This window comes from Fundulus heteroclitus, chromosome 11 (genome assembly GCF_011125445.2).
Source record: "Fundulus heteroclitus isolate FHET01 chromosome 11, MU-UCD_Fhet_4.1, whole genome shotgun sequence".
Taxonomy (NCBI): domain Eukaryota; kingdom Metazoa; phylum Chordata; class Actinopteri; order Cyprinodontiformes; family Fundulidae; genus Fundulus; species Fundulus heteroclitus.
Genome location: NC_046371.1, coordinates 25,530,014 through 25,552,178, shown reverse-complemented (window position 1 = coordinate 25,552,178; position 22,165 = coordinate 25,530,014). Strand labels below are relative to the sequence as shown.

At 42.0% G+C, this 22,165-nt stretch overlaps 1 protein-coding gene across 6 annotated transcripts in view; it reads left to right on the top strand.

The window, feature by feature from the left end:
* The window catches only part of LOC105929424 (connector enhancer of kinase suppressor of ras 2), a 50,338-nt gene that overhangs the window by 921 nt on the left and 27,252 nt on the right, over nt 1-22,165 (top strand). For 3 of the 6 annotated variants that reach the window (XM_021318837.2, XM_012867212.3, XM_012867211.3), the window contains exons 2-6: nt 7,200-7,363; nt 11,404-11,606; nt 14,396-14,483; nt 16,515-16,556; nt 16,661-16,780. In XM_021318837.2, coding sequence (XP_021174512.2) covers nt 7,200-7,363; nt 11,404-11,606; nt 14,396-14,483; nt 16,515-16,556; nt 16,661-16,780 — 617 coding nt within the window. Of the gene's footprint in view, nt 1-7,199; nt 7,364-11,403; nt 11,607-14,377; nt 14,484-16,514; nt 16,557-16,660; nt 16,781-22,165 lie in introns of all 6 variants that reach the window. The other 3 variants (XM_021318835.2, XM_012867209.3, XM_012867210.3) reach the window with 1 other exon arrangement.

Below are 22,165 nucleotides of genomic sequence, written 5' to 3'. Positions count from 1 at the left end.
AATGACAGCGACTCAGAATCCGCGTTTACGTGAAAACGGGCTAAAGTTATCGTGTGCATGGCGCTGAGAAGATCAGCACTGAATCAGACGTCTGCTAAATGTTCATCCACGGATGTTTGCAAGTCTCCGAGTTTCCTCTCTCAGCTGATGGAGAGGAACCTCCTCTGAGACAGACCGGAGTTAAAGCTTAAAGCTATTCCTCAGACATTTCAGGGAAATCACCCAAACTCACTTTAGATATAGTTATAGTGTAAAGGGAAACATATTTTGGTAAGTTTTTTTCTCTTTGGGTATTTTTTTTTTTTAACTGATGAAAGCTACCCTGCTAAAAACAAGCTTCCATTCGCCCATGGCTTCTGGTGACATCACAGAAGGTGTAATGCAGTTTTTGTTTTTTTAGACATACGTTTGCATTTACCTTATTATTTGCATGTTTTTAACCAATTTCCTTCCGTCGAGTGAATATACTTGTATTCTGTGAGTACACGGCACGAGTTTAAAAAAATCTGCCCATGTTTGTGAATAGGAACAAGTTGGAAAGGCTAGATATCACACCTAGTTATCAAACCTAGTTATCAAACCTAGTTATAAATGCCAAATGGTCAAGTAATGATTTTTGTCACAGCACCAGTCCTTCACCTACTACGTTCACAAACGACAGAAATAAGCACAAAGCAGAATTATCATTTTTCTGTGTTTTTTTAAAATTTATTTATGTGTGCGAAATCTTGCAGAGGAAATCATAGTTCTTTTTCCTGCTATGTTTTTACCATTACTGTAACGTTTGTTAGCAGAAATAATATATTTTTTTAGGCATCATCAGATGAACAGAACATGTAGTTCCACAGTTTATTCTTACAAAGCTCTTATTAATATGACGGGGGGGAATCCTGAAGCTCTCCCGGGGCCATTTTCCATCCGAGAAATGTTTATGCTAAAGCTGATCTGACGTGCCATTGTTAAAAGCCTGGAAAAGTTAGAAACGTTGAAGTTGTTATTCATTTGTCACCACCCAGCTTTGGTAGCTGTGTCAGATTAGTGTTTGCTTTGATCCAAAGATCTGTAAATGCCCCAAACAGCTGTTTTTTTTTTTTTTTTTTTTTTTTTTTTACATCCTCAGCCCACTCCCGCTCTCTGCTCAGACTCCTCGTCAGTTATGCTTATATTTGGCTGTTTGGCTTTCTAAATTATTCCAGCATCCAAATGTGTTAAGAATGGAAGTGGAAAAATTCGCCCCCCAGGGAGGGATTTTTCAGCCTGTTCAGATTAGTCTTTTTTTTTTAAATAGTAATTGTCTCAGCACTGTGTATTGTTCAGAAGGGGCTTTGTGCTCACGTGTCAAGCCACAGGCCTCCACATCCATACATCTGTGCCGCTTCAGCACACGCATGTATATAAATATAGCATCGTAATTCGCAGCCTGTTGGTCGCAGCTACCGCTTCAGCCATATAATGGCGACATGGACCTGCACGAGATGCTTCGTATTTATAACACCGAGTAACATAGACTCCTCTTTGAAAAATGAAAAACACCAATGTTTAACGTGGTAATGTATAAGCAACATAATATGCCTCCACCTGCAAAAATGTATGATTTTATAGTTACAATAATGTTATCTACAGTGCTGTAAAGAAGTTTTTTCCCCTTAATTATTTATTGTGTTTTCCAGGAACATTTAAATGTTTCAGATCACGAATTTTTACCAGCAGACAAAGATAACTTGCGTGAATACAAGAAGCAGTTTTCAGAAACTGATTTTATTTATTAAGGGAGAAGAGCTATCCAAACCAATCTGGCCCTATGTGGAAAAAAGTAATCGCCCCCCCTAAACCCCCTGACCCTAAATCTAATAGTTGCCTGTGCCAGCCTTGGCAGCAACGACTGACATCAGGCTTTTGTGATAACTGGCAATCGGTCCGTTACATCCCTGTGGAGGAATCTTGGCCCGCTCCTCTTCCCAGAATTGCTTTAATCCAGCCACATTGGAGGAGTTTGAGGCATGAATCGCCTGTTTAAGGTCCATCCACAGCATTCACTTAGATGTACTATGCCTTAGTACATCTAACTGAAAGCTATGGCCTGCCTCTCAGTCTGATAATAACAATAGTTGAAATATTTCAGTGTAAGAAATAAAAGCCCAAAATATAATAAATCTACTCATATATATATATATATATATATATATATATATGTGTGTGTGTGTGTGTGTGATATTTTGATAGACATACAAAATTAAAGTAATGAGACAGGATGTGAAGGTGTTTATTGCAAAGAATACTTTATTTTTTCTGGTGATCTGCTCTTTATAGATTAACCCAAATATTAGATTAGATTAGATTAGATTAGATTAGATTAGATTAGATTAGATTAGATTAGATTAGATTCAACTTTATTGTCATTACACAGGTACAGGTACAATGCAACGAAATGCAGTTTAGGTCTAACCAGAAGTGCAATAGCAGCAAGTGCAGGATAAACAATGGTTCTATATGTACAGGACATGGGTTATTACTGAATAAATATAGATGTAAAATATAATAACCTGTTATAAGCCGGCTAATATGGTGGGCTCATGAGTTTGTCTTTTTAAATTTACACCTCTAAACAGCCAAATTAGCATTCATTTTAAGTGGCGAAAATGTGTAGCAGCCTAGTTTTTGATCAGCAGTGGTCAGCAACAGGTGGAGGTGGAGGAGGAGGAGTGCAGTGTAACTCTGCCCTCCACACATCCTAAACACGGTTCTTTCCGAGGCTTTCTTCGCTTTTCTATATTAGCCTTCGGTCTGCCAGCGGACTGGCAGTGTGCAGTAAACATGTGGGGGAGGGGCCCTTCCTATAGTATAGAATATATACCCTTCATTCAGCCGGCCGAATATGGCCTTTTTTAAGCCAGCTGACTGACAGTGTGCAGCAACAGGTGGAGGAGGGGGGCATTCTTTCTGCAAGCTGACTGGCCAGCACACAGCAACTTGATATCGGTCAGCAGCCCATGCCCGGTGGCAAGCTTCAGCTCCTTCCTCTTGGGTCTGATGCCTCCTTTTAAACATGCGTTCGGAGGCTCATTAAAGAGAAATAGGAGCTGTAAACGTTAAAAAAGATGCCGAGTCAGGCAGAAGAGGCAGTGATCGTAGCTGTTCAGCAGAGCTCTGAGATGATGTGCGAAAAGGCTCAAAGAACGAATGCTGAAAAAGGGAGAAAGAACGACCACTGGGTTCCGCTGTGTCCCGTATCTGACAAGTGGAGCAGAGGCCGTCACTGTGGCCGGCGCTCCCTAATGGTAATGTGAAGCGAGGGACAAAAGTGACTATGAGAGACACCGAAAGGAAGACGAAACGGCTTGACGGGGGGGTTGGGGGCGTCTTCCTGAAGCCCTGCTGCCGACGTTGGGGCAGCGATGCTTTCAGCCTTTCCCAGGTTCCTTTATGTCTAACGCGCCCCGTGATGTCACAGGAGGCCAGGAAAGGGGGGGCACCCGGTGACCTTCCCACAGTCCCACTCCCATGTCCCGTCAGCTTTGTCTGAGCGCGGCTCTTTGTTCCCGGCCGGGATGGAGCTGTTTAAACACTCTCGTCCTTTAAAAGAGGACGAGAGTCTCCAAATTTGTTCCCAACACACCACAGGAACAGTTTGCGGCAGGAAAGACGGAGCGTTCCTCAGAATGGTGTTTTTTTCTGTGCTACGGAACAAATTCAAGCCTATGGTCAACGCCACCCTTATTTTTGCAGGTTGATTTTTTTTTCTCCCCCCTCTTGTGCTCCTCCTGCTCCCACTTGTCTGACTCACACAGTGACACTGATTAAAACCACTCAGATTATCGCAGAGCTGTTTCCAATTGCTCTTTTTATTTTTTATTTTTTTTCCAGCCCCCGCTATTAAAAGTGGATTATCGGTAATGGAGATCGGGGGGACGTCGGCGCTGTGCTTTTAATTTCTCCTCTAGGTGCTTGATAATCTGACCCATACATAGAACGGGCAGGAAAACCTGATGGAGCAGAAACCATTATGTGCACTCAGCGAATGGTGTCCTATTTAAATGTGAAATAAATGCCAAAGAGGAGATGAAAAAATATCTGCGTTTAATATGTAGTGACTAACCAGCCACGTTCAAAAGGATGTCAGCGTCTAGGACTGATCAAATCAATTACGTCACTTTCAACTATAGATGACCTTTTCAGGGAGGTTTAATAGATTTTTAAGAGATTTCTTATTTTTTTTTTTTACATATTTATCTAAAAATAAATGAACACAGAAATTGTACAGTTTATTAGACTAGAGCGAGACATATCACGTCTAATATCAATGCATGGATGTCTGCATCTGCCATCTTACTGATGGGCTAATTAAAGTAAATGAAAAAGGCCAGACTAATGAACAATAAGGCAAACTAATAAACACAATTGGTGTTGAAGTCAGGGCCATTCAGGAATTCACCTGAATCGTCACCTGGTTGAAACCCGTTAGGATTACGGTGACGACCACCAAGCATCAATCACCTAAACATCACTTTGACCCTCAGGTGAAGCGATAAAAGGGACTTTATTTGCAATGAAACCCCTCCGTTGCCCTTCATAATTTCTTCTTTTGTCTAATACGCAAGAGTTCAATGTAGCTGCAGGCGCCTTTCACACAAACGGAGCGGCACAACAACAGTTCCAGATGTCCAGGTATAGCAGGTATTCCTGGAGACTCACTCGATTTTTAGAAAGATTCCATGTTTCTGCTGGCGCGAGTGTTTGTTAATCCCGCATACTAAAATCTAGCTGGTCACCTAAAGTGGGCAGGGGAGCAGAGAGTCAGACTTCAAAGGTTGATTTATGCTACATATAATTTTCATTATTATCCTCCTCCACCCACCAATGTTGTCATTTTATTTCATTGGAAAACACTCAGAAAAATTGGCTGACATACTGAGTCTGAGTTAACTAGGTAAAGAGACTGATCAGTAAAGCCTTTCAGCATTGAGCTCTCTATACCCCCCCCCCCCCACCACCACCACCACCACTTAGCTGAACCCGACATGAATGCTTGATCAAGTCTGAGCTCCCAGTCCCATGTGTATGATTAGCTCACCGCAGTAGAGAGATGAGACGAGGGGGCAGTGGCATGGGTGCGAGGGAAGAAAGGGAAAAGAAGAGAAAGTCGCCGCATGAGCCACACAAAAGCTGACTTCCCTGTCTTGACTGCTAAAAAGGACAGCTGGCGAGGTAGAAAGTGGACACTATGGTCACATAAAGTAGTATTATTATTACCTCTGGGATTATTAAAGTATTTCTGATTCTGATTCTGATGTGTGAAAGGAATGGAAGTATTTATTAATATTTTATTGCTGTGGCGTAATGTCAAAACGAAAGGTGTCCTGGAGTTTCTGACCATTCCCCATATGTCTTCGCAGTGCATGGTGGCAGGATAAACTCTGCAGCTTTCTCTTCTGCAGCTTGTTTTTCTGTCACAGCTCCAGCTTTTCTAAACGTTTCAATTTCTACTAGATGTGGCAAAGTAATATTTTCGTAACGCCAGACCTATGATCGACAACCTAGCGTCGTTCCTTACCTGACGTTTCATGTTCTCTTGTCTCTCCCATTTTGAAGAGTGTGGCTTCTGTGCCGCATCGTAGTAATCCCCAAAGGGAAACATGAAGTCACGGGCCACTAAATAAACCTCCCCAGACACTCTGATCTAGATATAGAGTAGCGGATGTGGCACCGGCTCCGTTGCCGAGTAGAACTGAGACGTCTGCGGCCACCATATTGTGAGTGGCAAGTGCAAGTTTACAACCAAAACAAGTGTCCTGGTGTGCAGCATTTTGTTTCAACGACTAATTTTTATGCTCAACACAATAAGCTAGTAATATTTCTTATAGTAGAGATAAATGAACAATGATTGCCGATCAAAACAGGAGTACAGTCACAATAAAACGTATAGTGCACAGATCATTTCTTTATCCCTTAAAATACACCAAAACACCAACGTAATTATATTCAATTTTATTTGTTTGCATTACCTGAACTGTATTTAATCTGGCTATAGTTTAAGTAATGATTATTATAGGGGTTGTATGCACATAATTTACAGCGTTTTCGACAAAAATGTAGAGATAATAAGCGTCACAATATTCTATGTTATTGTTATATAATGGAAAAGAAAATCGGTTATTATGAGAAAGAAACTGACCCAATTTCTCTGAAGGGTAATTAAGAAAGAAAAATATATAATTTAATTACAAAAGGTTCTAATTCACTTGATTGCTTTTTAATATGTTTTTTCCCCCCCAAAGCACTGTAATCAGTTATGTATCCAATCACTGCAAGAGAAATGGGGGGTCTTGACGTCATGCTTTACGTAAGGTGGAAACTAAGTGAAGGTGTTTTGATCTATCCTCCTTTAAAAAAAAGCTCCCTCTGTCAAAAATAAGATTTAACTAGAAAAAGGAGGCATATGGTAGAATTCAAACTATTTTACAGATCAAATAACCGCGTTTGCTCCATTTCAAGAAAATCCGGTGGATTTGGTTGCAGTAGATTTCCCATTTTTCTAGCAGTGTGAGTCATAAAACTGCAGTCTTTGTGTAAAGCGCCTCATCAGTGTCCCATCAGCATGCAATGGCTTTGACTTCTGCATCAGAGAGACTCTTATTCTTGCCTGAGAAATGATTTCTGAAGGTTCCCTGTGACAGAAATCGAGGCAGCTCCTCATAAACCTGTTTATTATGTGAACAAACACGGAGGCATTCCTACGTCGTTTCACGTGTAAAGCACGAAGCATTAGCGCAAAACAAGTTTTCAGTCTGTTTTAGTTTGCTGCACCTCATCAAGTATTTCTTTCACAAGGATTTCACACCTACTGCAGTGCTAAAACATGTAAAACAAGTTGCGCGCCGACTCGTAACCCTGTTAAATTAAACGCTTTTTTCCTCCCCCCCCTATGCTTAGTGCTGAAAATGTAGCTCGAATGATGTTGTGGAGAGCGAATGTGTCCCACTTCTCGTGTCACACAGACTGTCATCATACTAGGATGTGGCAGAACGCGACCCGTGATCACACGCCTAACAGATTTGCGGCACATATCCCGGTATGGGAGGCAGCACCTAACCCAGCTAGCATGTAAAAAAAAAAAAAAAGAAGAAGAAGAAGAAAGGAAAAAAAAAGCAGATTTTGCAAGAATTCAGAAAATGAGACGCGATTGTGTTGTGTTGTCTCAGGCCTGGACGACTGCCTGCAGCAGTACATCAAGACTTTTGAGAAGGAGAAAGTAGGGGGAGACCAGCTGCTACGCATCACCCACCAAGAGCTGGAGGACCTGGGAGTGTCCAGGATTGGCCACCAGGAGCTCATACTGGAGGCCGTGGACTTACTCTGTGCACTGGTGAGTCCAAGGCTTCCTTCACATCTACCCACTACTTACCTTTGAGTCACAGAAGGAGTTTTCAGATGAATATCGTGTGCCTCTGTAGTTTACAAGGCCCTAGTAAATGTGAGGGGACGAAGAAATGAGAAAAAAATTATTTATTTGCTGAGGGGATTGACGGAAAAGAACACACGATCCTGCCGAAGCATTTCTACCTCTATGAGCACATTGTATGAAAACTGTGCTGGGGCTGCAGGGATCCAGCGCTCAGTTCGCCGCTGACTTCACAAATCTGCCCTTTTTTTTGGAGCAGTGGCAATAAGAAGCCATTGTTGACACGCGATGTCCTACTTTCTGGTTGCAATTTATGTATCAAGGACGCAGCAAACTTGGGAAGCAGCTGGCCTGGTCGCAGAAGATCAAATTAAACTTATCGGGCTTCCTGAAAAAAAAACACTGCGCATCCGTACATGTACCTTGGGGTGACTGTGGCTCAATGGGTAGAGTAGTTGTCTTGTAATCAGAAGGTTGTACTGAGGCCTTTAAGGCTACGTTCACACTGCAGCCTGAAGTGACCCAATTCCGATTTTTTTGCCCATATGCGACCTGTATCTGATCTTTTTATGACAGTCTGAACGACACAGATCGGATTTTTTCAAATGCGACCCAGGCCACTTGAATATGTCGTCCTGAATCCGATACGTATCTGATCTTTTCAAATGCGACCTGTGTCTGTACGGCCGGGTCGCATTAATCCGACCTGTACGTCACCGATACTCGACAAACGTCACTAACGGTGGACCTGGCTATGCCAAAGAGGTTCATTATTGTGCGGTAACAAGCACCTGTTGCAAGTCAATACAGCCACACGGCAACGCGTTTACTCGCCGCTTTGGCTGAAGAGGTGTGTCTTTACGTGAGAGCGCTAAAGAGATCCGTTCAGACGCACATAAAGGTTGCCTTTTTCATTCGAAAATTATGAATGAAGTCCGTATCAGTAAAGCCGCTCACGTCGCTAAAATTTGTCTCTCTTCCTTTTCCGTCTTCTTAAAAAGATTGCGTTGTAATGTGCTGGCTCCGGTTGGAGAAGATACGCTGCAGCATTACGATCCATGTTTACTTCCGCAAACAATGAGCGCGCTTGCCACGTATGACGTCATCGCGTCCTCTACTGCGCATGCGGGACACTTAGGCGAATGAACGCAGTTCACACAGGAGATCACATACAAGTCGCATATATTTGGAAGTGTGAACGGACACGCAAAAAAATCCGATTTCACAAAAAAATCGGAATTGAGCTTCAAGACCTGCAGTGTGAACGTAGCTTTATTGGGGCCTGTCAATGTGTGCCCCTGGGCAAGGCACTTTAACCTCAGGTTGCCTACTGATCTGTGTTTGGGTGCGTTAGCAAGTGCAGTTGGGGGAATATGGCTACAGTGTAAAGTGCTTTAAGTGGTCAGTATGACTACAAAAGCACTATATATAGTCCATTTACCTCGAAACATGGTAGTGGCAGCGTCATGCTGTGGAGAAGTGGTAGGAATAGGAAAGCTGGTCGGAGTTGACACAAAGAGGGGCGGGGCAATCCTTTTAAAGCCTGCAAAGGATTCGTCGCTGGTGCAGAGCTTCGCCTTCTGGCAGGACAACGGCCCAAAACGTGCTGCCACAGCTCCAACGGGACGGCTCAGGATGAAGTAAGTTATTGCATGTTGTAGGATTGTGTGTTGTCTTATGATACCTTTGTACCATAGAGGCTTGTTTAGTTGGAGGAAATCACTGAATGAATGTCCATTCCTGTGTGTCCATCTGTACCCCCAGAGGAAACCGAGCACAGCAGATATTAGAAGATTACCTAATCGACTAAACCAGCTCAGTTTGACACGTTAGGTGTGGAAATCTGACCTATATGCGTAAAGTACTGCTTTGGGGCCCAGTTTAAAACTGTCCTTGATAATAAGTTGATAATCTAGACAAAATGTCTTCTTCAAGCAGGCAAAACTTTGGGCTGACTAGTGGTGCCATCCATTACTGGCTCATTTTGAAGTAGTTTCTGAACTTAGTGTCAGCATGACGCACGGCCGCTCTGCTGGTTTGGCTAATGAGCCCCTAAAGTGTGAGAATACTTGAGTGTCCTTTCTTACTTTTTGAATGATACTGGTGGGGTTATGTCAGTCTCACAAATAAAAGCATAGGGTTTTGTTTTCTTGCTCAGGAGGGGAACAGGCAACGCTAATCTGTGGCTTGGAGTTCAACCAACGGATCCCGAATGGAAAATCAGTTTGCAGACACTTAAGAGTTTCTGTCAGATGTTAACTTACAGCACACTCGTCATTGGCCTGAATGCGAAATTAATTTGATTTAGTGTCAAATGATTATACAAGCGACAGCTTCGGGGAATTTCGGAGACAAGAACTGGCTGAAATTGTTTGAATTTACTGAAGCTTTTCTCGAAAACGCTGTAAATTATGTGCATACACCCCCTAGTGATATTTGGATAAATGTCACATAACCATGTTGCAGAGAAACCACGCACTTTTTGCAGCCATCAACAAGCTCAGGCTGAATATTTGACCTCATTAAAACTGGATGGTTTTGAGGCATTGGCTCTGGCTTTGGAGCGAAGTCTGCTCATTTTCAAGAGGGTGAGCGTGGGGCTTTAAGGAGGCTTTGACTGAATTTTTGTGTCTTTGTCCTGCTGGAACACCCAGACTTGATCAGGTATCAACCATCTAGCTTTTTTTTTTTTTAAAGCTACGACTCTTTCTTCCTTATTCAATCCACTTTGTGGACTGCACCTGCCCCGATGGCAGCAAAGCAGCCCCTCAGCAGCGTGTTACCACCACCATGCTTCACAGTTAAAACAGTTTTCTCAGATCCAAAAGCCTTACCATGATTCACACTGATTTCCTGTCTTTGCGATGAAAAAAAACTCAGCACAAGGTATTGAGCTTGTCCGTGGAGGTAACTTCTGTTTTCGTTCAGCTGAGGGTGCTGGTTTGGGTCAGATGCTTGAAACTCGGACTTTGGGCATTCCAACAGGCCAATGATCCCAAACACGCATCAAAACAGGTTTCGGATGGATGAAACAGGCTGACTTCAAGCCTCTTGAGTGGCCTTGACCTCAACCGTATAGGGAAGATTTTTGGACTCTTTATAAAAGCAAGATCTGTGTCAGGAAGTGACTTTTAAGGAGAAACTATATAGGCAGAGCTGAAAAGGCATGTGTGAGTGAAGCAGCCCACACACCTGACTCAGTTACAGCAGATCTGTTGGGAGGAATTAGGTCAAAATCCGCTTGGAGCAGGGATACCCAAAACAATTTACCTATCTGATATGTATGTTAACTTAAATATATATTTTTTGCTGGAAACAGGAATCATTTTGTCTAATTTAAAACCATTAATAGCATTTTTAAAGTACAAGGATATAACACTGAATATGGAAACGGTGATTAAAGAAATCAATACATTTTAGTATTCTTGTTTTTTTTTTTGCTAATTCTTCTCGATAAAACACAAATTAATAGGCGAGATAATGAATGCGACTGTTGAGTGGAAAAGTAATCTGACGATTCAGTGGAAGAAGTCGATGCAGACTTGGTGGGCCGAGGTCGTAGACGCTATCTGAATCTGAACTCCTCTCATCCCTGCCGAGGGTGGGTGCGGGTGGGGCTGGGGTGCATCGACTCCAAAGCTTCTTACGTAACTGGGATTTGGTTTTAAGTCTGTCAGGCTCTCCTGTATTAAATATGATTAGCGGCCCTCCTGGTGCGCTCTCTCCTCCTAAGAAACCCTGACGGGAGAGATTCCACAGGCCTGTACGTGCAATTTGTACAAAAACAAGAGTGTTCGTCTATCTGTAGACATTCACAGCTTGCTTCTAACGTTTTTTTGTTTCGTTATTTCATTTCAGCAGATTCATTCTTGGGGGCCGACTCTGCCTGTGGCTTTCATAGATTCGTGTCAGAGTGACAACAAGTTTCATTCCTTTGTGTGTGAAGAGTTTATTGGAACGCGTCACCGGTTAAACAATCTCCTGCGTTCCTCTCTCCTCTCCAGAATTACGGTCTGGAGACGGAGAATCTGAAGACGCTTTCGCACAAGCTCAGCGCGTCGGCGAAAAACCTGCAGAACTTCATCACGGGCCGGCGGCGGAGCGGCCATTACGACGGGCGAGCCACTCACAAGCTGCCCAACGACTTCCTCACTTCTGTGGTGGACCTCATCGCTGCTGCCAAGAGTCTGCTTGCATGGCTAGACAGGTGAGATTCGCTAAATGGTGGTTCTGGATCCAGTTATCCATCCGTCCGTCCATCCATTGTGAGACGTAGTTGTTGTACCGATGTTTTTAATGATAGCATGTTTATAATCACGCATAAAAGACAGACTTTAGGGAGCACAAATACAGTCAGGTGCCTAAAATTATTCAACCTCACTTGCAAAGGACATTTACTGGCAAAATGAACAAGCTAGCGGCTGCTTGCTACATTTGTCGAGAACAATTTCAACAGTTTAGCACAATTAACATTGCAAGTGTTTTCCCCAAAGCAAACACAAATCAGCCTGTTTAATGACTGCTGAGGTCCCTTCATCAAGGACAAGCATTCTTAAACCCTTCCCAGCACCTGTTTGCATTTATGACCTGTAGCATGCATGAGTCATAGTCAGACACCGGCGTTTGGCATCGTTCCTGAGGCTTCTCATCCCCGCTGCTCATGGGGGAAAGGCCTCCAGTCATGAGTGTACTTGGGTTTGCGAGCTGCAACCTCCTTCTTCCAATCTCCACCTGACATTTTCAAAAGAGCTCCAGTCCTGCAACTGTCATGGCAAATTTAAAATCATTTAGGCCTTCCACTGAAAGCCACCCTTGGTTGACTTTAGGATACATTTTGCATCATTGACCTGTTGGAAGGTCCAGTACCGTCCAAGCTTCAGCTTTGTCACAGACAGCTTGATATTTTCTTCCGACATTTCCTGATGCTTGATTGAATCCACCTTGTCCTCCAGATGCTGCAGGTTTCCAGGGGTCTCCATGCTTCACTGTAGGCATGCTGTTCTTTTCAGGAGTTGCTTCATTCTTCCTCCTCCTAACACACCACTGATCCGCCGGCCTGAAAGGTTTTAGCATATCGGGCAACAGAACAGCAGCCCAAGGCCCCTTTGGCTTATTTACATAGTTCTTAGCAAATGGCAGCTGAATTTTGTTTTTCTTTTGTGCCGGGGGTGGTGTACGTCTTGGGGTTCAGCGTTTAAAAAGTGCCTCAGTGTGGAAACTGGAAGCGTAGTGGCTACAGTCACCATGTCTTGCTACACGTCTGTTGCAATCAGTCAAGCGTTTCTCACCACCTCCATTCTTCCTGCCCAGCTGCAATTGTAATAGCTTTAAACTTGCTAACTTAATGAATTTTGCTTTAGAGAAACAATTTTTTTCCACAGGGTATCCTTCCTCTCCTTTTTGCAAGGCAATGATCTCTCTACTTAACCTTTTTGACTTATTTCTAACAAGCAATAAAACATCACTGCTAACTGTTCAGTTATTTATTATTATTATTTGAGCTGTTAGAGCTCAAGCACACATGGCTCATGTTCACACGTAGATGAACACGATACATTTTCATAAACAATTAAGAAAAAAATGGCCTCGGCACGAGCGGACGCAGCGCAACTGAAAGCGCTGTAGTAAGGTATGCCGGGCCCATTGGTGGCGCTGTGACTCTGCCAAAAAAACGTAAAAAACACCGGGCATGCGCAGACAACTCAGCTGGAGTAAGCGCAGCAACATTGCGGAAGATCATACACAAAGATTATGCAATTTCATGACGGTTGGCAGGGGCACGCCATGCAGAGCGTCCTCGTTAACAGGACGCTACCAACAGCCATAACAAAACCAGTATTGGCCTCAGCATGAACCCAACACTGGACAGCGCCATTTTTGTTGTTGTTTGTGAGAGTGAGGCACGTGTGGGTTACATAGAAAGACAAAGCTACGATGTCTTCGTTTCTGAAAACATGTTGCTCACATGTACACACGGAAAAACCAAACTGGGGTTTTGAAACGTATCCAGTCTGGGAACCGGTTTCAAAACCGATCGTTTGCGGTCTCCTAAAATCCATGTGGATGCACGGCCTAAACAACAAAAAACCTTTGCGGATACATCTAATCTCGTCTCTGTGGGGTCGGGGCCTTAATGCAGCCAACGAAGGTCTTTATTCGTTGTATCAGGTGCGTCTGAGACCACCGTGATGTTTGCCTCTCATAAGGAACTCTGTTCAAGGGTGGGGGTTATTTTGAGACTGCAGCAAAGTAGGATTTAGTATTGAATCTGAAGAAAAACCTTATATTAGTTTTATTTTACGCTTTAAACTGTTTTTGTGTAATCTGTTTATCTCAAACTCCTGAACTACTTTTTGAAAAAACTTTTGAATTTGCAAAGGGGGTTGAATATTTTGTGTTATTTTATTTTGACAACCGAACAGTCATGTAATGTTTTGCTATTCTATCCATGACGTATCAGCTGACAGGAAGGCCTTGATTCTGCAGACATTTTGACACGAAAGAAACTATTTTTATGTCACTTTATGCCCCGTTTGTCTTTGTGCGTTTGCCTCTACGTTTGATTAAATTTAGGCTTCAAAGCCGACGACACTGTACAAAAATAAAGTGATCTAGTGTGTGTGTGTGTGTATTTTTTTTGTTCTAAAAAACAGAAACAATCTGTGGCTTTCATCCCGTTCAAATGAATTTAGAATGAGGTTTACATCCTTTTTGCATTCGTAATTGTGGGCAAAATTACTGAAATAAATAAACAGGGGAAAAAATAGTTTTAAATAATATGTAAATGCTTTGGTCTAAATCACAACAAGCAAAAGAGGTGAATAATTTCTACATATTTGCTCATATTGTGCGTATATGTTGATAGATAGGACGTTGCTTCTCCCACAGCTGTGCACATCATCGAGTCTTTAACATGTCTCCGCCACATTAGCAGTGATTCGGTTTGTGATGAAGAACAGTCTAATGGTTCATTTTCAGGTGCTCTTTCTTTTTCAGGTCACCTTTTGCCGCAGTGGCGGACTACTCCGTGACCAGAAACAACGTGATCCAGCTGTGTCTCGAGCTCACTACAATCGTGCAGCAGGTAAATAAACCATCCCATCATGATGTTTGACCCACATATTTCTCTTCGAGCGACACAAAACTGTAGGGCCTATGCTGCCTTTTTTACATATTTACTTATCTATTTTGTACAATATAGTAATTTAAATAAAGGTGCCTTTTTCAGAACTTCAGTATAGTTCATTTAGGTAAGAAAGCTGAATATTAAGAATTTACAGAATCTACTAATTTACAACTTTCACTCTCGATAAAAAAAAAAACACATTTAAAAAAACAAGGAATCAAAGTGTACAGTTCTGCATTTAGTGTTAAAGACTTTATTTCTGTACCATCAACCTCATTAAGTTACTGATAATATAGGAACATGCACTGTCAGAGCTTAATTATGAGATTATGATTACATATTCATCTCTGTTCATTCAAATATAGCAATAATTGTGTTTCAGTGCCTTGTAAAAGTATTCACACCCTTTGAACTTTTGTTTCACCTTTGTGAGTAGACCAACGCAGTTAAGTGCACAATAGTAAAGTGGATTTCAAAGAATACATGTTTTTCCTCAAAGTTTTTATGCATAAAAATCTGAAAGTTTGGCATTCACTTGTTTACCCCTGAGAGACCTGTAAATCAAGTACAGCGCGATCAAAAGCCTCCAGAAGTCACGTATTGGTGAACAGGATCCATCTGTGATTATTTTTTAAATCCAGCTGTTCTGTGGAAGCCTCCAGGGGTTTGTTAGCGTGCGTTGGTGAACAAACAGCATCATTAAGACCAAGAAACACAGCAGGTTGTGGAGAAGTTTGTGGCAGGGATAGGTGATAAAACAAAATGGCAAGCTTTAAACATCTGACAGAGCAATTTTCTGTCCACCATTTGAAAAACTAAGGCGCAACTGCAAGCCTAGCAGGGCATGGTCACCACCTAAATAAATCAGAGAAGCAGCCGAGAGGCCCACAGTAACTCTGGAGGAGCTGCAGAGTGTGGACGCAAAAGGTCGTTAGAGGTGATGCATACGAGGAAGTCATAGAAGAAAATGTTTTTGTAGCATACTACAAAAGTGGACGAATGGGCTGGAGTGGAACGCTCTGCGACCTGGAGAGGGGGCGGGGTGTGTGCATTTAAAGAGACAGCACCAAGACGAGTTGCTCTCAGTCAGACCTCAGAACAGGATCGAAAGAGGGGTTTGTGGAGCTACAATAAGGAGGAATTCATAGCAAAGCATCGCTGTTCCACTTTATATAGACCACAACTAAATGATTTAAATGTGAAAAGAATGCCGATAAAGATGCCCCTCTGTTTGAGCTGTGGCTGTTTTGCACAAAAAAATGGGAAAAGCTAATGGAGGCATTCTCCATGAAGACCTGCAGCTGTAACTGTAACATACGGTGGTTCTATGACGTAATGAGTACATTACACTTTTCCAATTTTTAAATGTAGGACATGTTGAAAGCCTCACTTCCTTACACTCTATGCACCGCTTTGTGTCGGTGCTTGTAACATAAATCCCAATAAAACACGTCGACGTTTGGAGCTGTAGTTTGATAATGGGTGAAAAAGTTCCCAGCGTGTGAATGGTTTTTGAAGACACTGTATTAGGTTCTTTATGTCACTGTATTGGTTTTCCGCTCGCGGATGGTGAGTGATGACACTCGTCTGGGATTCGGTAAATAAAGAGGGAAGGGGTAGTTAATGGCTTTTAGCTTGGTCTCTGTGGAGGATAATCTTTATATTGAGAAAAAGAAGGTGATAGAAAAGAATTGAAGGAGGGGTGGGGGAGAGGGGGGGTTAAAGACGGCAAATTAGATGGAGCTGAAGACTGAGAGAGAGGAAGGCTAGCAGAGAGCAAGAGAGAGACCTGCCTCCGCATTGGTGACTCATTTGTTTGGTGTTTGTACATGCCTGTGTGGGAGGGTTGGTTGGGGAGGGGGGTTATGGTGTAGGTGCCAAGCTGCTCAATTTCTTCTTATATCCACCTACAGCAGAAAGGCCAATAACTCCATTTTAGTCTAATTCTCTTGAGGTAACCGTTTCTTCCTTCTTCTAAACATTCCTTAGGACTGCTCTGTGTATGAAACGGAAAACAAGATCCTGCATGTGGTGAGTTTCCAACTTCTTTTCCCTGCCGGACTGAACATGAAGTCACCTCCCGTGGGTTTGAGCAGCTTTTAAGAACTCGCCCGTCCCTCATTTGCTGTCCTCAGTGTAAAACTCTGTCTGAAGTGTGCGACCAGATTATTTCGCTGTCCTCGGACCCCATGGTGTCTCAGTCCGCACACCTGGAGGTGGTGCAGCTCGCCAACATCAAGTCCACCGAAGGCTTGGTAAGACTCACTCTCAGCCGGACTCCCACTGTAAAAAGCACTTGCATTCATTAGAATCCCTGATGACGATGTGTGAAAAGCCTTAAATTAAATTCATCTTGTAACGCAGTTGGACCATCTCAAATTGAAAACATTAAAAAGATCCAACTCACCAGCGGCTTCAATTATTGATGCCCCTGACAAGCCATTGAAAATAAATGTAACTGAAGCTTTTTTTGTACGTTTTATACTTAACCTTTTAAGTTGATTTGGGGTTTTTAGGAATTAGTGATCTATGACCTTTAGTTTCCCTGACGGCGGGACACAGAGATGCATTTGTTTTAGGCACCGACCTCTTGGCTGAATGAAGACGCCGTTTTTATCTTGCCCTCAACACACAGTCTGGAGGATTATACGGGAGGTGAAAGAATATGCAAAGCTTAGTTCAAGACCAGCAGCAAAGAGTGGCATCCTGGGGTCACTTAAGTCTCCATAACAATTAGGGATCATCTACATGGCAGCTGGTTTTCTGGGAGAGAGTCCAGAAAAAAGCCTTTCCTGTCCTACTATTACAAATGTAAACATGTAGAGTTTTCCTAACTCTAATGGGCTTTCAAAAAAGCTGTGTACTTTGATAAAATGCAGTTAAGATAGAGCCGTTCCGCAACAAACACTTTAGGCTAGTTTAGCACGAAACAAATGTATTAATATGACAAACAGCCCCCATAGTTAAATATGGTAGAGGTTTTGTGACAATTCTGGCCTGTTTCCCTTCCAAAGGCTCTTGGAACTTTGTTAGAGCGCATTGTGTCATAAACTCTTTGAAACACCAGGATCCTTAACTATTCGTTGGCTTCTTCCAGAAAACTTAAAATGGGCCGCTGGGTCCTTCAAAAGGGTAATGATCACACACACACACAAAAAAACAAAAACGTCCAAAATCAACCCAGAAACGGTTCACCTTTCACCAAATCAACCTTCTTCTACCGCCATCTCGGTCCTCAGACCTAAATCCTATAGAAAACCATTAAAGGGTGAGCTGTAGAGAAGAGTGCATAAAAAGCGGATCCACAAATCCGGATAATCTAGAGAGATTATTCGAAAAGAAATTATGAACAATCCCGCTCTCTTTTATGCTCAGTGAAAATGTTGCAGAAGTGGACAAACGGCGGTTTTATTGTTGTTTTATTGTTGAATTTGCTACATTTCTCAGTGCGAGATTATGCTATTGCAATAAAACATTCATTTATTTCAATTATTTTACAACACATTTTTCCCTTTAGACAAACAAAAAAGATTCTTGTGGTTCTAAATAAGATCCTTAAAATCATTCTTCACTCCTGTTTGACATAGTCAAAATCTCTGATTGAATAAATATGTTTGGACAGAAGAAAAAAACTATGCTTCAGCTGGTTCAGTATATGGCAGAATTCAGTAGTTTATAGAGATATAATAGCAAATGGTAGTGGTTTAATGGTTGCTAATTAAGAGTATACGTAGCAGGTTTTTGTGCTCAGAGTGATGTAAAGATTTCATTATGACTCAAAAGTCTACAGTTATGGCATTATGTCACTTGAAGCTACAATATTATCAAAGAAATAAGTGATTATTTATCAGATGTAATGTTAATATTATCATGCGAACTTCAACGTTTTCACGTGTTGTTCGTCAGAATGGGGGTCTAAAAAGATGAGGCCGAGGTCCTGAGTATTTCTAACATCGTTTGTGAAATATACTCAGAAAACCACAGAGAAATGTTTTTGAAGCTCCCTTTTAGGGGCTAGTAATCATCTCTGGCGCTGTCATCTTCAATATACGGTAGAAAGGCTCTAAGTGCCTCCGAGGATCCAGATCGCATCCGCGCTGCCCCTCTTACTGATTCGTCCAGCTTCAGGTTTTTTATTCCAATAAACAGCGAGTACCACAGAATGACTAACAATTAGCCAGTCAGGAGACTAATGCTACTGTCAAGCTGTGTTCAAGTGGATACATTTGTTTTTAATGATTAGTAAGGGAGTATTAACCCCCACCACCCCCTTTTAGTGGGGGAGGGTGCACTGTCCAGACATAAGGCATGCAGGTTTGATTTCAGCTTTGAGGGTACCCTTAGAGCACGTTAATACGCAAGACACATGACAGCTTTTTGCTATTTACCTTTTACGCAGAAGTGCGCCTTGCAGACTGCAGCGACAGCCTTTAACAGTCTGTAAATGGGAAGGTTACGCGAAATAATTTGCATCGCTCAGAAACAGATAAAAATCAAGGTTAACGCTCTGAGCTCTAAGTCTATGAGCCCGCTCATCCAGTCACTGCTGAGCAGGAGGACATGTCGCAAATCACACGGCAATCTGTGAGGGTAATATATGGCGAGTTTTCCCCCGTGCAGCTGCTCTAAAGTCTTCCCCTCATCATAGCTTGTGCTAAGAATGAATACGGATTGCACATTAAAGGGTACTTCAACATTTCTGTTAGGCTTTCAGATTTGGCCTGCAGTGGATTACTCTCCTTGTGGCTTCCTTTAGTATCCAGATTAGTTGTTAACAGCTTGCCTGGGGAGGGGGATGAGGGGGGGGGGGGGGGGGGGGGTCAAGAAGACAGAAGCAGACTCCTATCCTCTGAAAATACCTCCAGTCTCACCACAGTCGGCATAGACACCATAGCAGTTTATGTCACTGCTCTTTTAAAGGAGAAGTGCGGTCAAAATCAGAATTCAAACTGCTGAAAGTACTTCAAATATACAATTATTACATACTGTTCAATAAATGATAAGCTTTTTTAATTAAGAGTAATTTTTCATTTGAAGGTCTTTTTATGAGGGCCGCCATCTTGGTGAAGAACAGTACTGCCTCCTCACAGTTTGTGACGTCAGGTCGCGGGATCGGCTATAGAGCAAGTCCCAATGCCCTATCTGTCCCCTTGTAAATAAATACACGTTTTCATGCCAAAACATTTCTTTTAACCTCTTAAACAAAGATAGACATGGTATTAAGGATTTAAATTTAAATTAATACTAATTTTACATTTTAGAGACATAAAAAGACAACAAATAAGCATTAAAGTTTGGTTTATAGGTTGGGTTCTGCAATGTTATAAGATGAGTATAAAACTCATTTTTAGAACCAATCTCTGCTCTAAATGGTGATCTGCACCACCTAATCTACTTTCAGCAGTTATCATCAGTTATTGCAACCGTGAACTGCAGAAAATACGGCCAGATCGACTCATTCTGAGTTTACTCTCTGCTCCTGTCAAGATGAGCTGCAACGCATTATGAGGCGGAGGGATATTTCAACGTCACTTAGTTTAGACCCCAAACAATCGACTTCACTTTCAGAAACAAGCCCCAAAAAAAACTGCAACCCCGCAACTCATGAAATTTACAAGCGACTTTAGAAAAAATAAGACCAAAGTCGCATAAAATAAGTGGGCTTCACAACAGTGAGCATTCTTTCCAAGTTCGCCGTATCCCTCCGCCGCTCTGATTGGGTAAACAAATGTTAGGGCAAATTCTACATCATAAAAAAGAAAAGCTCTCCGTTTATCCACGTCACAGGATGTGATGTCAGGCGGCCATTACTGCCCAGATATGGGCAGTAATGGCCGCCCCCATACACAGTGGTCCAGACGACAATTTTTTTTTTTTCTTATTGATTAACGCTAAATTCATTAAATAACCACAAACTTATTAATTTTAGGTATAGCTAATGATCCCCTGATTTTTCATTGTTGACCGGACTTCCCCTTTAAAACTTGGATTGGTTCGGTTGATTGGCAAGTCTATGGTTTTAAATTGGAAATATAAGTAGGAGGCAGTGCATCAAAAAGAATCTCTCTGTTGGAAATACAGACCAAGCTTCAATTCCCATTGAACCAACCATTTGCGTCCGTGTGACTAACCCCCCATTGCTAATGTGACTGAAGTATAAATGTTTATAAAATAGCGTTTGCACAAACCGCAGTGGTTTAGTGGGGATTGCACTTGTTTTAAGAGGATACGAGTCCGCTATGGACGTTGCTCCTCCTGGGCTAGCTATTAGCTTTAACCTCTGGGACAAGCTAATCTGGATTTAAACCAAATTAGGACACCAAGAGAGTCATCCGCTGGGGGTAACATATTAACTGCATATAAAGTTTTAACAGAACCCCTAGGTGTGTATTTGACAGAACCTTGCTAAAATTTCTGAATTAACTATTCAATAAGTAAAGATGTTGAATTGTTTTTCTTAGGTTGATGGAAATGATTCAGGAAAAAAACTACGGAAAATGTAAAGTACGAAAAACAGACCACAGCTAATACTGGATGATCGCACCAACTAATTCTAAATATGATAACAGCATGATCCTTAATGATATATTTGCTTTGATTTAAATTTAGCATGAGCAGATTATCTTTCAGCATGTCTCTTGCTTACTGAAGATGTTTCCTTACTGGACAACAGTACTAACCACGCTTTATTTCTTTATTCCCCATTTAGAAAAGTTGATTCTTAAGCATAAAAATACAATCTAATGTTTTTTGTGTGGCTATTTTCAAGCAAAAAAAAAAAAAAAAACATCTCAGTCCATTGGTTTTCTCCAGAAAAGTAATAGGCATTTTGCTAACTTGTAAAAGAAATTCAACTTTGCGATTTAAAAACAACTTTTAGGCGATATGAAACTTGGAAGACCGTTTTTTTTTTTATTTTAATTGCTCTAACGTATCTTTACTGGTTAAAAGAGACTTCAGCTTGTTCCTCTGCAGCCCAGAGTATTTATAATGTTTTTTCAGACAGGAGAAAAGTGCAGGTTGAGAAATTGAGGTCACTTAGAAACACTGTGCAGTTTTCCTGTGTGCTTTACTGTCCAGTGTCCGATGCAGCTCAGTGTAGCAGCTCCAAAACTGGGTTTTGTTCAGCTGATGGGCATGTGAGTAATCTGGTAACATGCAACAACAACGATAAAAAAAAAACCCTACAGGTTAGCTGCTACATGGTGTATACTGCAGCTGTAGCACTTGACAAACATGCATGCCTGTATTGTAGGTAATTATTTAGCAAAACAGAGAAAAGTCCCTGCCTCCACTGCATAGCTGTGAGCGCTTTGTTGGATTTTATCTTTGCATTGACCTACACTGAGACACAAGCTCCTTGCTCGGGGCCACAATAAAAGCCCTGCCCCCACACAAATGCCGGGACTGGGCATGGAAGTTCTCTCATCCATTCAGTGAACCCTGAACGCAACAGCGGGCCAAGTGGCCTAAAAAATAAAATCTCTTCCACTCATCTTGAAGCCTGGCATGCTGCTTCTGTGCATGTACGTTTGTTTCTTAAGCTCTTTACTTTGCCTCTTTTATTTTTTTTGTGAAAGCTTTGACTTGCAGCGATTTTGCAAACATGCTGATAGTACTTTTGCAGATTGATAATCCTT